The 16,045-nt window shown below is 42.1% G+C and overlaps 1 protein-coding gene across 3 annotated transcripts; it reads right to left on the bottom strand.

Annotated features, from left to right (window-relative positions):
• Positions 1-284: 284 nt before the first annotated feature.
• On the bottom strand, positions 285-7,048 carry LOC308088644 (phosphatidylinositol 4-phosphate 5-kinase-like protein 1). 3 transcript variants are annotated; one of them, XM_080433187.1, is made up of 10 exons: positions 6,972-7,048; positions 6,416-6,613; positions 5,686-5,736; positions 5,178-5,329; positions 2,726-2,850; positions 2,609-2,643; positions 2,436-2,491; positions 2,142-2,251; positions 1,642-1,804; positions 285-1,069 (listed from the first exon to the last, which is right to left on the bottom strand). In XM_080433187.1, the coding sequence occupies exons 2-10, from the start codon at positions 6,611-6,613 to the stop codon at positions 622-624; spliced, it is 1,338 nt and encodes a 445-aa protein (XP_080289313.1). In that variant the 5' UTR covers positions 6,972-7,048; the 3' UTR covers positions 285-621. The 3 variants fall into 3 exon arrangements, with proteins under 3 accessions (XP_080289313.1, XP_080289312.1, XP_080289314.1); XM_080433186.1 differs by lacking the exon at positions 6,972-7,048 and adding an exon at positions 6,805-6,965 and having other exon boundaries at positions 286-1,069; XM_080433188.1 differs by lacking the exon at positions 6,972-7,048 and adding an exon at positions 6,805-6,965 and having other exon boundaries at positions 660-1,069; positions 1,642-1,725.
• Between the last annotated feature and the right edge of the window lie 8,997 nt (positions 7,049-16,045).

Genomic DNA, 16,045 nt, shown 5'->3' with positions numbered 1-16,045 from the left:
TTCTCAACCTGTGGGTCGGGACCCCCACACATGATTTTGAGGGGGGTCCCCAGATGACAGTGCAGTGACAATTTAAGGACTTTTCGCAGCCTGAAAAGGTTGAGAACCACTGCTGTAGCCTACTTCATCTGCTGCCAAACTTTTCTTGTCAGTCAGTATTCTTTCATTTTTATTATATTGAGTCAGTGCCAGTGACGGTGGTTTGTGTCAGTTTCATGTATACAGTACTTGTTCATGTGCACTTGCAAATTAATGTACAATACAATAAGGAACAGAGGGTTGTCTGCGGTATTGCATTAGATAGCTTCATTTGCATGCAGTTAGGCTGCAAGAATGACTTATTTGGGGGAGTTCTCACTCAGCTTGTCTGCAAACATATAGATGACAAAGCCTTTTGAATGTAGCTTTAAAGTAAACAGTATCTTTAATCAAGTTCAAGTTAACAGAATTGCATATAGTCAAGCAAAGTTATATAAAATAATGATGAAGAATAAACACTAAATATCACCATCAAAATACATATTAACACAAATAGGCTAACACATAAATACTATTATATTTATATCCATCTATGCTGTTTTTGCATTCTCCTCTCCCTCCCTATTGATCTTTTCCATCATGTTACTGGGCGTGGTTCTGTGCCCATTGGAAGAACCTCTGTGAATAGGCAGGGGGGCTGACAGTGGAGAAAGCCCTGCCAGGAAAGCGAAGCCTTTTCCACAGATTCTCAAGCCTTTTCTTCAGGCCATAAACGGTGAAAATGTCTATAATACCAACAAAGTAACGGTGCTGAGGCCCATCTAAGACATGAATTGCGTTTTCAAAATTAGGCAGCAGGCGACGGTGCTGGTTATGGAAATCTTGCAATTCGATTTCAGTGCTGGTCCCAGGTGCCTGGAGGTTGATCTCTTGGAAGGGGGTTGCATCACCAGTAGTCTCTCCTCGTGTGTGCTGGTGTTGGTCTGACCCACAGTCTGTAGTATCTGGTATCCCCTGGCCTGAGTTTTCATCCAGTAAAGGAATGGTGGGAGCATGTGCCTCAGTAGGACTATCATCCAGGTCCAGAGACCTATAGAAAAGAACCAGGGGATATAAGCACAATAAATAGAACCGGTGACATATTTTAAATACTATTTTATTATCTCTTTCTATTTTACTTGTACAAAATTGTATTTGTCTACCTTTTACTGTTCAGTAAAAGGTTACCCTTTATTAGCTTGTAATGGAGCAAATAACGAAATGTAAGGTGTGAAGTCTACGCAAATGTTGAGTGCCCACAAGAGGTTAATGTGACAATTTTGGGGCAATCCCCTGGGGCAATATTTACCAAAATTATACCCTGTGATTCACTGCTTCAACGAGTAGGAGTTAACGGAACTGGATACTGCACTGCTAGAATCATGTTTCTAGAACCTACAGTACCTTAAATCCAACCCTCCCCTTAACCCCAATGCTTGAATATTGAGTATTGGCAGAGTATTGGCTTCAACTGCAATTTATTTAAAGATGTCCCATCAGAGTTATAATATAGGATAGAATAATTATTTTTACCATGCACTGCACTAGAGAAACATTAAAAAAAAACTAAAATACAGAACAACTAGGCCATGTTTTAGGTTATACGTTTACACAAAAACCTACTTTGTAGCGCGAACAACGATGTTTGCAAGAGAGAGTCTCCCATCCAGCTCATCTCGGTGCAGAGGCTGATTGGCCAGCAGGAGACTGTAATCCAGCACGTTGAGCCCACGGAGAAAAGTGGTGTCAATTTTCACCTGGTCTACAAACCAGGATTTCTGGTGACCTGGCAACACAGACATTTAAAATAAACCTCCCGAAACAGCAAAATCCTCAGTGTTCATTTATCGATTTGTAACTGAGAGTGTACATATTATTATCTGTACACTCTCAGAATAGGCCTACACTCTCAAGAGTTTAACACTGAGGATTTTACTGTGTGGAAATGATAGTATCACTCATTAACTTAAGCCAAATGTAACGTGTATACCAAAATGTATACACGCTTTATTTTCAGTGAGTGACGTGGTCATATGCAAAGCACTGTATAATTTAGTCTTTACCGTATAAGGTGACCCGGTGTGTGCGTGTGTGCGTGTGTACACAGACAACAAGGCTCTTACCCAATGCGATGTGCTCTCCTTCAAAGTTATTATCCTTCAGCACCTTTATAATATGGTTTCCCTTGGCAGGATCAGTCCATCTGCCCACCTCACAGCCCTTAATGTCATATCTGAATAATCAACAGCATTTTCACCATAAGAAAACTTGGTTTATATAGTGTTTTAAAAGTGTTTAAAAAGATATAGAAACCAATAATAGTCCAGAATATAAAAAGAGGCAGAAAAAAAACACCATCACCATAATAACCACAAAATCCACAGTATCATTATAACAAACAATCAAAATAGACATACCTAATATTGATCCTCTCATCAGGGTAAAACACACTCTGCATCACAATGAAGTACTTCTATAACATATTGAAACAGAGAGGGTAACGTAGAAAGTTAAGCAATGTTCATATGCATGTGGCAGTGTACAATGTATGTACTTATCTGTATTTGCTGAACAGCTCCAAATACTGTACCTTTATTTCATTTGGAATAACAATCCTATGGACACCTGGAATGTAAAAAAGATGGTGTGGATCTCCATAACCCATTTGAACACCCCCAACATTTGGTAGGATTCGTTTGACTCTTACCTAGGAACTTCACTATTAGAGAATGGGGGTATTTATCCAAGTGGTCCATATATGCCTGCAGGTTAGACAGAAGGAACTGCACCTCCCGCTTGCTCTGTGTCTTTAAGAAGAACCTCTTATTATTCCTAGAACCAGGGATACAGAATTGAGAGCATAATATAATGAAATACTGTATTTGGTAGACTGTTAGCAGTGTTTGGGAAGTTTCTTTGAAAGCATAGTTTGAATGCTACAAATTACTTTACACAGTACACAGAACAGCAAGGCTTTTTCTTTTGGCAAAGAAAAATCAGCAGTCAAACTAGTAAAGCAGAGAGTGTATTTGCTTTCGGCTTGCATAGCCCACAAGTGAACATATAGGTTTTGTCTGTGGAGCTAGTCGTGAATTTATTAAAACCGCTTAAGCCCCATGTTATACTTTGTTGTACTGTACAGTGCAGCAAAAATAGCCGATCTACAAGCTCACAGCACGTTGTAGATTGGCTAAAAAGATTGCCATTTTCACAATTTTTGAAAAAAATAAATCTCTGCCTATAATGGCATTCCCAAAAGGGCGAAGCCAGGTTGACCATGGTGATTCTTCTTGGGCTGAGATTCAGGCGGTTTATCCACAATGACACTATGTAAGCAGCACCCTATCGTGTGTGGTGGCAGATGATGATGGTCAGTAGTAGGCCTATCAAGAGTGGCATTGTCTTGGGCATGCCTTCACAGCTAACCTCACGTCCCCAGGCTTATAGTACCTATAGTCTTGTTTCTATTACGACTTTTAGCAAGTGCCAACCAGTCTAGAGCCCCCCTCCTCTAAAACTATATCCTGTAATATACATACACACACACACAGGCCCATAGACCCGGTCAGTGGCCTTGTGGTTAGAGTGTCAGCCCTGAGGTTGGGAGTTTAGGGTTCAATCCCCAGCTACGTCATTTAAAAATGGTACATAATTCCCTGCTTGGCTCAGTATAAGGCGTTGGATCGGGGGTAAGTCCCTGCGACATACTGGCGTCATGTCCAGGGAGTTTACTGCAAGCTGCCTCATGCAGAAACAGGAGACAGGCTCCTGACCCATGGCCCACATGGCTCAGGCGCCGTTGATTCCCAAAGCCTACTTACTTACTTATTAATTCCGTCTGGGAAATTCAGTTTCCAGCTGATGGCTGCTCAGATGGCCATAATGTACGCTCGGGGGAGCAGTTAGGGTTAGTCAAGTGTCTTGCTCAGGGACACATAGACCGGGGCCGGGAGGCGAACCGGTGACCTGAGCATGATATGGCCCTACAAAAAGCTCTGCAAAATATCTTGATCTTGAGATAATTATCTAATCGGAATTGAATAAATGTTTTCCGAAAAAGAAATAATAGTCACATGATTGAATGTTTTATTGTTTAAGAAGGCTGGGGAAGTGGTGACTGGTTGTGAGCGAGTGACAATGCGCTAGATTGGCTGTTGTTCAGTGTGGGTGGGGAGAGAGCAGGTACCGTAAAACGGTAAAATCAACAAGCAGGAAGACGTTTGTGTTCCGAATCCGATTTGTGATTGAGGAAGGAAAAATACTGCTGCGATTGTCTGGCTGACTGACTGATGATGATCAGCGATTTGAGGCCTCAAATATGTCAGGGGAATGTAACGGGTTGCCAGCTCAACTAAAATAAAACATCCCACTAATTCATTAGACTATATTCCATGGAATAGTTGGTGTGAACTGTATCGAAAATAGTTGTCGGGAAGCAAGTCTGTTTTCTGACCTACTAAAATCAATAGCCAGATGTGTTTTGTGTCGCCTCCACCACCGATGGAATAAAGATATACCAGTGACATTGCACTGACGCTAAAATCACTTTCCAGTACGGGATGGAGTTGCAATTTCAGGTCAGTCAAATGATTAAAACTCAATTTCTAATGAACGCCAGCCAGTGGATACATATGACTATAACTTTAGTTGTTTGTATTTACTGTGTTGCATTATTATCTTTGCATTGTTGTTTGCGGTCATATCATTTCTTGGGATGATTTAAGCCATTGTTTATTTTGTAAGTGAAGAAATGGCAGTTGTTGGTTTATGAAACTGTATAGACTGTGTTGTATAGGCATATCTCAACTGGACCGCAGCCTTTGAGCAATAGATGGTCTGGATTTGATACACCATTTTTGGATTTGATACACCAATTTGCTGCTAGCTCAAAATTATTAAGATGGGGTTTAATCATGGCTTGGATGTGTGATTGATTGATTGATTGTATACTTTATTAGCAGTTTGCAAAAAAAAGCATAGTAAAGTACAGTTCAAAGTACAAGGTCTGCTAAGAGGATTTTAAACCCAAGAAAGTGTATGACTTGTTTCCATTGGGGTCCTTTGTACTCAATTCATCGAATTCATCGAATTCACATGGTGCGTGCACGTGTGTGTGTGCGTGTGCGTGCGTGTGTAGGTCCCAGAGGCTTGATACTCACGTGATGAAGAAGTCTGCCTTGCTCTTTGAGTTGCTGACAAACTGAAGATAATCACCGTTTGACAGGGAGTGTTGGTATTCCTCCTCTGTCAACCCAAGGGATGACCTCAGATGGGCAAACACTGGCCCTGCAAATGTCTGCATCTGAAAATCCTGTACACACAAATTATTATTTCTTTAGGATTTTTTTTTAATTTTATGTCTCTTGGAATAATGTGAGTTTTGCCATGTAGGACAATAAACAATGAATAATAAACATTTGAAAAACAACTAAATATACTTTTATGTAATTATCAATTCACAGCATCTGAATTGTCCTGATGGGCATGAACTATGCCCATCTGGCTCTACAACATGGAATCATTATTTGTAAATAATATTTGATGCATGTCTAAAAACAGCCAAAACTTCATTGTCAAAAACAAAAAAACATTCAAAAAAGTTCCTAAATTTGCCAATGCCTCGCCAATTTTACAGATTCAAAGTGTTGTTAAGAGATGAACACTCACCTCATGAATTGCAGTCTCCTCTGCTTTGAAATGTTCTGCTGCAAGTTCATGCTGCATAAAAATGTAAAAGTACATAGTGTAAATATATGTATAGAAAGCATTTTCTTATCTTTTTTGAACTACTACCTGATTACTAGAAATCCACAATACACAGGATATAGGAGCACATTCAGCCACACAGTCATCCCTCCTCAGCACACCATGAAGTGATTTGGCCAGGCATTATTGTCAATAGCCATCAGGCTCCACAACCAAGCTTGACACCCATCTAAAGTTAAGACTTGATGTTATTTTGGATTACTGACTCCGGCTTTGACTCTGGTGCACTTGCACATAGATGTACACCATAGAACCCTGATGGATAGATCTGGTACTGTACATACATGTATATTCATTCAAACATTCACTGTTTATAGATTGCACACACAGTATGTTACCCAGATACTCACTGTTGAAGCGTGTTAATACTGTACATATATGTTCAATGGTGATTGACTTCTTAGATATTAATTGGTACGTTTAGACTTGTATTTATTGATAGACTGTATATACTTGCTAACCCATTTATTCAGAAACCCAATGCACCCAGTCGCAGAATATATTATATAACCTTTATTTTGTTTTATTTTACTCTATTTTGGCTCTTGCTCCTGTGTTTCACTCTCTGGTTTTGCTGCTAAGACAATAGAATTTCCCCCAGGGGGATCAAAAAAGGTTCATCTCATCTTACCGGGGCTGGGATGTCAACACTAGGCTGGAGAGCTGCATGTAGGCCATTTTTCATCACTGACGTCAGATGGTAAAACTCGTGTTCCGGGTTGATTTCAAAGACACCCAACATCCTCGATTTCTGTCTCAGGTGCCACCACCGCCTCCGCAGCCGCATTTGCCGGGCCCCGGCACCAACATTACTCCTTTTCTTTGTCATCTGTTTCAGTTCAGCAACAATGTTTGACAGGATGGAAAAGTGTTAATTTATGACTATAAAATAATAGTGTAAATATGGTTCAGGCAAAATTCTCTAATCTGTTGTTTCCAATGGACACAGCCAAAGTGAATTAACAAGCTGCTACAGTACATGGTCACACCTGTTTTGTATATTCTTAACAAAGCTCTTACCTGCCTGCCTTGTTTCCTTGGTTAGTTCTAAAAAGTCACAAGGTATATATTCAAGAATTTGTTTCGCCTCGACAGAAATTAGCAATTTGTCAGTTCTTGCCTAATTCAAACCTAAATAAGTTTTACCTTATATATATATATCAGGTAAGAACTGTTTACTCTCCTACCTTTCGTACAGTGAAGACTAGTGATTCAAGTGACAAGATTCAAGTGCCGCATTCCAGACAGGTTAGGCAAGTGGTGCAGGGTGCGGTAGATGCCAAAGTGACGTTATGGGCGTATCCCCTCAGGCCTACTATTTAACTACAGTAGTGGAACTCGGATTAAAACAAACAAAGCTGATATCAAATATGGTACTGTAAATACAGATTAGCAATGATGCCGGTAATGATGGGTGATTGAGAATTTTATTCCTGTACAAACAAGAGCATAGCAAAAAGTAAGTGTAAAGGGGGTGTAAAAAGTAAAGTGCTCTGGCCCTGTGTTACGGTGTTACGGCTTCAGTGTTTGTTTGTGTGTGTCACTGTCTGTGCCTCATGTTTCTTGTGTTCCCTGCTCCCTCCCTCATTAACACCAGTGCAGTGAGTGACAGATTAAGCACTGGTGCAACCGATCAGCCACTCACTGCCTGGTGTATAAAAGGCCTGAGAAACATGCTGCACTGTGTGATACAACAGATTCTGCCAGGCAGAGCAGTGTCTCTCTGTGTTCTTTAGTTATAGGTGTAGTGAGTTATAGTGACGGGTGACTTTACTGTGTCTCTCTTCTAGAGCAGTGGTTCTCAACCTGTTCTCAACCTGTGGATCGGGACCCCCACATCCTGTGTGGGCCACATGACTTTGTGGGGATCCCCAGATGACAGTGAAGTGACAATTTAAGGACCTTTAAGACCAAAAATAAATACAAGAAAGTAGACCATTACATCAAAAGTAACTTGATGTTGTTTCTGCAACAAACCGTGACATTTGTAGTATTTGTAGCGCCCCCTTGGACAACCTCCAGCACATGTTGCCCCAACACATTTTAAGTTATGTTACGAGGACCCGATGGAGTGCAGTGAGTGCACTGGTCATTTGGATCAGTGGTTGTCCAGAACCAAACATCCTCAAATCTGTGTAGATACAGTACATACAGTACAGTAGATTTGCGGATCCGTTTTCGTAGTCCCACTCCCATGTGTGTGTCTGTCTGTGTCCCTTTTATGCCCTTATATGGAGATCACTGTACTGAAGTCATAGACTGGCCTCCAAGTATGATGATAATGGTTACTACACTAAGTACTCTACAACGGGTACAAAAGGTATTTCCCATTGGGAACACATATCAAAAATGTAAAACACTTAACTCTAGGCATAGAAAAAAGGGTTTTACATTTTTGGAAATATTTAGCTTACATTTTACACTGAAAGTCAATGGATGAGCGGCTGAAATCTTGCCCAAATACGGAGATGCCTGATGTCACAGTACTGACATAACAGCAGTGATAAAGTCATAAATAACTGACGTCATAGACTGGCCTCCGGCTGCAACCCACGACCTGCGTGGTGGCAAAAACACAATTTATGATTGCACCTATTATACACAAATGTTTGCCATATCAACCCACAGTTATCATGGTACATGAGCATTATGTCAATTCGCCTGGGTGTGCCGTGCTTGTATTTTGCAAGCGATGTTTTATTTTTTTTGAAGCGTCATAGTCTGGCCTCCAAGAAGACCTCCCTTGCAAGTGGCTTATAGACACTTTCACGCCGACCACTTTGCTCTTACATCATAATTTCTTAACTTGATTTATAATATGAAGGCAACAATAAGGATTTGGACTAATTGTCAGATAAATTGTGGACATGTTACAGGTAGGCCTCCAATCGTTTCCATGGCTGCATCTCTGAGATTAAGCCCTCGCACGGGACAAAGCCCTGATCTAACATCAGCGGGACAACCTGCTCCTTCTTCATCTCCCCCCCAGGGGTGCACCTGAGCCTCCTTGGGCTGTTCCAGGAACAACGTGGACGCCTCCTCAAAATGGCGTAGTGGCTGGTGATGTTGTTGTTGTAAGTGATCCTGATGTGACTGCTGCTGCTGGGGCATTTGGAGGCCTCCCATTTTGATGTGGCACTCCACAGCCACACCAGAGAGGTCCATGTAACAGTGCTGGTGATGGTTCTGGAGGTCTCCTCCACTATTGCCACACCTTATCCCCTGCAGCCCCAGCTCCACAACCGTCGCAGGTCCATGGATGACAGAGGCTGAGTCAGAGCCCAGGGAGACCAGCTGTTGTGGGCCCTCCACCAGTGGACAGGGATGAAGGGGAACATGTGGGTACCCAGTCTGTCCAGTTTGCCCATAACCCCTGAGTGTCTGCAGGTCTGTGGAGCTGCTGCCAGAGATAATATGACTCCCAAGGTGTAGAGGCATACTGGTGGCGGCTATGTCCCTGGCTGGCAGGCTGGATGGAGAATGGCTGCCGCCCTGGGGGTACCCCAGATGCCTGAGGTCCTCGAACTTGGTGCAGTTACCCCTGAGGGCATCGCCGAAGGATTCCTGGTCTAAGTCACCCCACGGAATGTCTGTGCCATGGGCCTCCGTCGCCAGCAGGGGAGATTTGGACATCATCTGTACTATGTTGCTGTGATTCTCACTGTAGCTGCTTTTGGTAGAGAGGTGTTCACCTTTGGTGCTTGTCCCAACATTGCCTTGGTAAGGGCATTCATTCTGGGACATGTGGTAGTCCACGGTGTTGTGCCTTTGCAGCTCGCTCCCTTCCGCCAACCACTTGCAATAGTTTCCGGACATCCTCCTGCGCCTGACGGTGAGCAACATGTTGGCATACTGGGGGTCAATCTGCCAGAAGCCTCCTTTACCGGGCTCGATATCTTTCTGCCTAGGCAACTTTTTAAAGCAACAGTTGAATGACAGATTGTGACGAATCGAGTTGCGCCAGCCGGGCTCTGCATGTCTGTAATAACAGAAATTGTCCATGATCCAATTATAAATAGCGGAGACAGTCACTTTGGGCTGTTCGCTGGCCTGCATGGCCATGCAGATGAGCGAGACGTAGGAGTAAGGCGGTTTGACTTTGGGGTTTGTCTTGTAGTCTACCTCCACCGACAGACTGGGCAGGTACTCGGTTTCTCCGTAATTTAATCCATAAATTCTGTCTGTGGAATCGCTGCTGGAGGTAATATTGCTCCCATGGTTTAGAGGCTCTCCAGTGGCAGCTGTGTCTCCAGCTGTTGGGCTGGAGGGAGAGCAGGGGCCGCCCTGGGGGTACCCGAGATGGCTAATGTTCAAGTCATCGAAGTTGCTGCAGTTCCCCCCAGGGACGTGGTTGGAAATGCAGAAGTTCTGCAGCCAGTGGAGGCTCGTTAGGCTGTCGTCCAAGTGAACCAAATCGGTTCCCTGGTCGTCTGGGTAAAATGCCAGACAATTGTCTTTAAACGTGTCACTGCTGGCAGGGCTCATCAAAGCCGGCATTCTGATCTGATGTGGATGCAGAAGACAGAAGCCTGTTCAAATCAAAGTTACTAGTATTGATCTCAGATAAATATTCTACTTTAAGAGATGATGGGGATGTGAATCAGCAAAGCTTACCTGGTAGCTAAAATATTTATCTCAGAAATATTGTACTTTGACAAATGATACACCCACCTGTCACATTTGCCGATTTGTCTCCGAGTTCTCAACACATTTAATTATATTCGGGCTCACACCTACGCCACACCGCCGATCCGACCAATATGCCCATATATGGGCGTAGACACGCCCCCCCTTCCGATATAAACCCATTGTAACTTCAAACTCCATTTTAACAAAAATAATAATAGATTAATTGAAAACACACTTCCCTGGTTCTGATGACTGATATTCACCAGTATTTCTTCAATTACATTTTTACATATCACAAAAATGTGCAAATCGGTGTTGTTAGGCAACGTTTTCTGTTGTGTCTGACCATCTTGACACATACCCAGGTGGGCCTTGAGTTACAAAAGGTTGAGAACCCTTAGGTTAATAGTAGCTAACTCCTGCTGGCGGAGATCTGCTCTTCACTGAGTGCCCCTTTGGTATGGCCTTTCCTCCAATTGTGTCTGTGGGTAGGCCTACAGTTTTTTCCTAATAAAGTTTATTATTTTTTATTAGAAAGGCGCCATATAAATACGAGAGTGTGTGTGTGTTTGTCTGTCTGTGTACAGCTAATCTCCAGCACTCAAATGAACACAGCGTCCAATTACTGTGAAACTTTGCATGCACATTAATTCACACCTGACTGAGGAAGAAATGCCACCCTTTCCACATTGGCCACCAAGAGGCTGTATTTTGCAAAACCTTTTTTTATTACTCTACAGATTTTGTCCAAACATCAAGCAAATCGGTACACATTATCTCTATAGTCACGTGATCAAGATGGATCTGCATCTGTCCAATTTTTCATATTCCATCCTGATTGACTGAGATTGTTATCTAAAGTTTGCAGGAGTGGCACGTTTTGAACAAAATGTCTCAAATCATGTGAAACTTCACATTGGCCTGCTGTAATAGCGCCACCAGGAGGCCGATGTTTGCTACAACTGAACACATTAACACATTTTTTATTACATCCTACAGATTTTGTCCAAACATCACACAAATCGGTACACATTATAAATTATACAGTCATGTCAAATTACAATCATGTCATCAAGACCTTTTTCATATGATTTCATCCTGATTGGCTGAAATTGACTTCTACTACCTGGCCTGGCTGAGCACATTTGTCTAGTTATGTTAGGACCAGAATGGAAACTGGGAACACAAATCAGGGCGGGAATGTGGCCTAAATGACAGCGGGCGGCCATGTCTGTCCAAATTAACATAAAAAAATGACATTAAAATCACAGAGCTGGCTGAATCATTCAGGCTTTCCGCCGGTTTAGCTCGAAACACCACACGTCAATGATGTCATGTAGGGCCTGTGAATGATACCCTGCCTCAATGGTGTGATCTAGTTTTTTTCGGAGGGTATACGAAAATTATTCCCTGCGCGACATGCGCGATACGCTATCGCGTTTTCAATGGATGAAATGGTTATTAGACTGTATAGAGCGTCGCAGTTCCCGCCCACTTCCTGTTTTTTTTGGTGCCGGAAGAAAAAACTCAATGCATTTTTCCATTGACATTTCCAAAAATATTTATATCTATTAATTTAAGCCTCGAATCAAGCCATCATGAGAGGACATGAATCATGACCATAAAACGTTTTTTTCTGTGATTTTTTTTGTATTTTATATTTAATTATATGATATACTATATTTAATAAATACCCTTTGTTTTGCCGTTTTCAAAAAAAAAAATCACAGAAAAAAACGTTTTATGGTCATGATTCATGTCCTCTCATGATGGCTTGATTCGAGGCTTAAATTAATAGATATAAATATTTTTGGAAATGTCAATGGAAAAATGCATTGAGTTTTTTCTTCCGGCACCAAAAAAAACAGGAAGTGGGCGGGAACTGCGACGCTCTATACGCTTTCCCCCCAAATCACTAGTGATGCGCGGGCCGACCCGTAACCCGCGGGTCAACCCGCGGCGCGGGTGGTCGAGTCAGGATTTCAGAGGCAATTATGCGGGCTGCGGGTGAGCGGGTCAGCCGCTCTCACACGCAAAAAAAGAAGAAAAATCATATGCTCTTGTTATGTCTTTATTCCTAATAAGAATAAGAATAATAACAATAAAACAGTTTGAATACACTTGGGGTGTATATACTACTTACTTGAAGATTATTTTCTAACCTTGATTTTACAGGGGCTCAACCCGGGTTGGGTTCCGTGGCGGGGCGGGGCGGGGCGGGTCATGAAAAAACCCGACCTGCGCATCACTACTGCCTACTCACTGCCTTTGAAATAACATTTATAGCAGTGGTTCCCAAACATTTTAGCTCAAGACCCAAAAGGAGAAATTAAACGTTTGCCATACCCAAACTAGTGAAAATAGCCCATCTACAAGCTCACAAGACACAAATGTAGTGAAAATAGCCGATCTACAAGCTCACATGTGAGCTTGTAGATTGGCTATTTTCACAACATTTGTGTTCTAATTTATGGATTAAAAAAAAAAAAATTAATTAATTATTTTTTTACAAATCTTAAAAAAGATGGGTCCCAGGCTCCCAGCCCACTGTTTGGGAACCACTGCTATAGAGCATAGAACAGTGAGCATTTAGGAACGCCAGGAATGACAATCACCTTGGTTCTAATTACTGTCACCATCACCATGTTGCAACAAAGTAGCCGTTTTCATTAACTCACCCACCCTCTTGTCACATGGCTTGCAGATCAGTAAAACCCGCAACAATGTTTACAACGGTCGTCGTAGCTTTATCGGTTTATTTCGAGTATGTTTCCTCGTCTCATGTCCAAAAGAAAACGGGTTGCTTTAAAGTCAACAGTTGTAAATGCATCATGAAGGATGGCACGGGGGTCATCAACCTGAAGGCCATGGGCGACCCCGATGGCTACTTGGGCCGTCTGAAGCCTGTGATGACAGACTTTACACCGCCCAACGCGGAGGTCCTCTTCTCCTTCAGCCCTTGCCTGGCCTTCTCTGAGCCAGAAGACCTGGTGGAACCGGACTGTAATGATGTGGCTGCTTGCCTCATTATCAGGTGCATGTGCATTTTTAGCTACATTACATCATTGCATTTTTCATAATATCAGCTCTGATTGCTTGATTGATTGCATACTTTATTAACAGTTTGCAAAAATGTACAGTCAGTGTTACGATTATACAAATGGTGCTAAAAGGACTCAAAAAAGCCCTGAGGGCTTGTTTCCAGTGTGGTCCTGTGTATTCAGTCCATCAAGACATTTAAAGACATACAATAATATATGCAAGACATCATCTATACTAGTAGCAAAAATTATATATATATATATATATATATATATATATATATATATATATATGTGTTTATATATATATATATATACATACATACATACATACGTATGTATGTATGTATGTATGTATGTATGTATGTATGTATGTATGTATGTATATATATATGTATATATATATATATATATATATATATATATATATATATATATATATATATATATATATATATATATATATATATATATATATATATATATATATATATATATATATATAAACACAGTACAGTAAACAGTTGGGACTGGGGTGGGGTCATTTCTGGTGTTCAGCTCAGACTTGACTTTATATCTTTATATGGGTTCCCACCCAGATTGATCGTTGATCCCAAAAGCTTATACTTTCTGGTGTTAAATACAACACATTTAAGATTTAGATTTTGACATGATATCAGAGAATATGGTCTCGATAGATTTTCAAGCTCTACAGGTCCTTGGAAGGGAAGGCACAGATCACTCATATCTGGATGGATGGATGGATGGATGGATGGATGGATAGATCTCCTGTTGGAACTCAAATGGCTTTACGTTGCCTGTTCTGTATGTTCTGTGTAGGGTTATTGTTGCCCCTACCTTTGTGTTATGCAGGTGAACTGGGCACTTTTATGAAGGGGGCCCTGGAGAACTGGGCACTAGAAGTGGGTCCCCGTGCACAGGGTGCAGGATGTTGCCCCCATACCAATCTTCCACCCATTTCACAGGCAATTGGTTCTGGGATGAGTGAATGACCTAGTTTAGCAGTAGTTGGTGAGGTAATTATCTATCTATCTGTCTGTTTAGAAATAATTAAACAGGGAGGGGGGGGTTTGATTAGTTATTGTGCCCCAACAATATTATCCAGTTCTCCCCCAAAACAGTGCCCAGTTCTCCCCAAAACCCCAGGACCAGTTATCTCTAGAAAGAACAGGCCCAATTCTCAGTTCTCGGTTTACCCCTTTATAGTAGGTTGTAAATGCTACTGAAATATTTCTCCACCCTGCCTGTGTGGCAATAAAAGGAGCCTGATATTCATCTTAAACCGTATGACACTGTCTCCATCTGCTGGCCATTCTACAATACTGTATCTTATTTCTTCTTTCATCTTTCGTTATTGGAACAGGTTTCATAGGGCCAACAGATACATTAGCCGCTACATGGACTATGGAAGGCATGAGGGGAATGAGTTTCACTACAATGACAGTACAATGACGTTGTCTGTCTCGTATTTTGGTAAGCTACAAATGCAACTACAGTTGTTTTCACTTTACATGGCATTGTGCTGGTGTGGCAGGTCATTAGTGATTCCACTTAGCCTAACTGTTGCCTGTGCATGTTGCCTTCTCTCACTGTTATTTAGTCCTTTCTGTCAATCTGCAGCAGCCACTTGACTCACTCCATTGCAGACTTGATTGGTGAGATTTCACCACGTACAGAATGCCATTTTTGCTTCGAGACACTTTTGATTCCACAGACGAAACTGTGTGAAAAGGGGAGGATACTCCTCAAGTTTCCAGTGGACACAAAGCAATGTCAAGTGGGTGTCACAGTGAGTGTAAGGGAAGACAGAGGGAGAGGGGGAAATGTACCTTCACTAATACAGGCATCATGAATTGCTAATTCTCTACCATACCTTAACAGTCTATACTAGGCCTTAATGACGACTCTCCTCTCTCAGCCCTAGTTCACGATGACCGGCCACTGACCATGGTGCACTATCACTGCAGTCCAAATACATCCGTGTCCTTCATTCAAACCCTGAGCCTGAAGACAGATGAGCCCCTGGAGGTCTGGGTGGAGAGCCCCTGTGCGTGCGCAAACGCCTGTGCGATGGGTGACCTCGGTCCCGGCACCATCTTCCTCATCCTGCTTTCCCTCAGTGCTGCTGCCTACTTCATCCTTGGTAAAAAAACACCATTGTCATCCTTGTTGATTCATCTTTGATCTGCGCACTTGAAAATCATTTAATCGTTTAGCATGAGTAAAATTGAAGACGTCAGGAAAAGTTAAACATTTTTCTACTGTGTTAGTGAGGTTAAGATGGCAAGGCAATGTGGTGGCTCAGCCTCAAATCAGAGCACGTATATCTCATGGGGTTATCCCTCATTGCAACATCCTGGTCAACTTTCGGCCGATGGCCGATGTCAAGACATCCCCTCTCTCTTTCGATGTCTTTACTTCCCCAATGCTGTAAAAGGAAGAATGACTATAGAGAAAGATGACGTCTACAACTTCCACTTTCTCTGCGTCTTTCTGCTTGGCAGGCACCTGCGCTCTGAGGCCCTTCCGGACCAGCAGCGGAGTTCAGATTGCTCCAGAGGAGAGTGTGT

Source organism: Gymnoscopelus braueri, assembly GCF_963280865.1.
Source record: "Gymnoscopelus braueri genome assembly, chromosome: 7".
Lineage (NCBI taxonomy): Eukaryota > Metazoa > Chordata > Actinopteri > Myctophiformes > Myctophidae > Gymnoscopelus > Gymnoscopelus braueri.
Note: the sequence above shows the minus strand (reverse complement) of the source record. Positions and strands in the feature narration are given on the sequence as shown.

What these genes read in the sequence shown, in the direction of transcription:
- LOC308088644 (XM_080433187.1), bottom strand. Translation starts at nt 6,613, where the DNA reads ATGACAAAGAAAAGGAGTAATGTTGGTGCCGGGGCCCGGCAAATGCGG. An exon ending in TTATTCCAAATGAAATAAAG is followed by an intron (nt 2,492 to 2,608) that starts GTACAGTATTTG and finishes AATATGTTATAG; the next exon opens with AAGTACTTCATTGTGATGCA. An exon ending in AGGAGAGCACATCGCATTGG is followed by an intron (nt 1,805 to 2,141) that starts GTAAGAGCCTTG and finishes CTGTGTTGCCAG; the next exon opens with GTCACCAGAAATCCTGGTTT.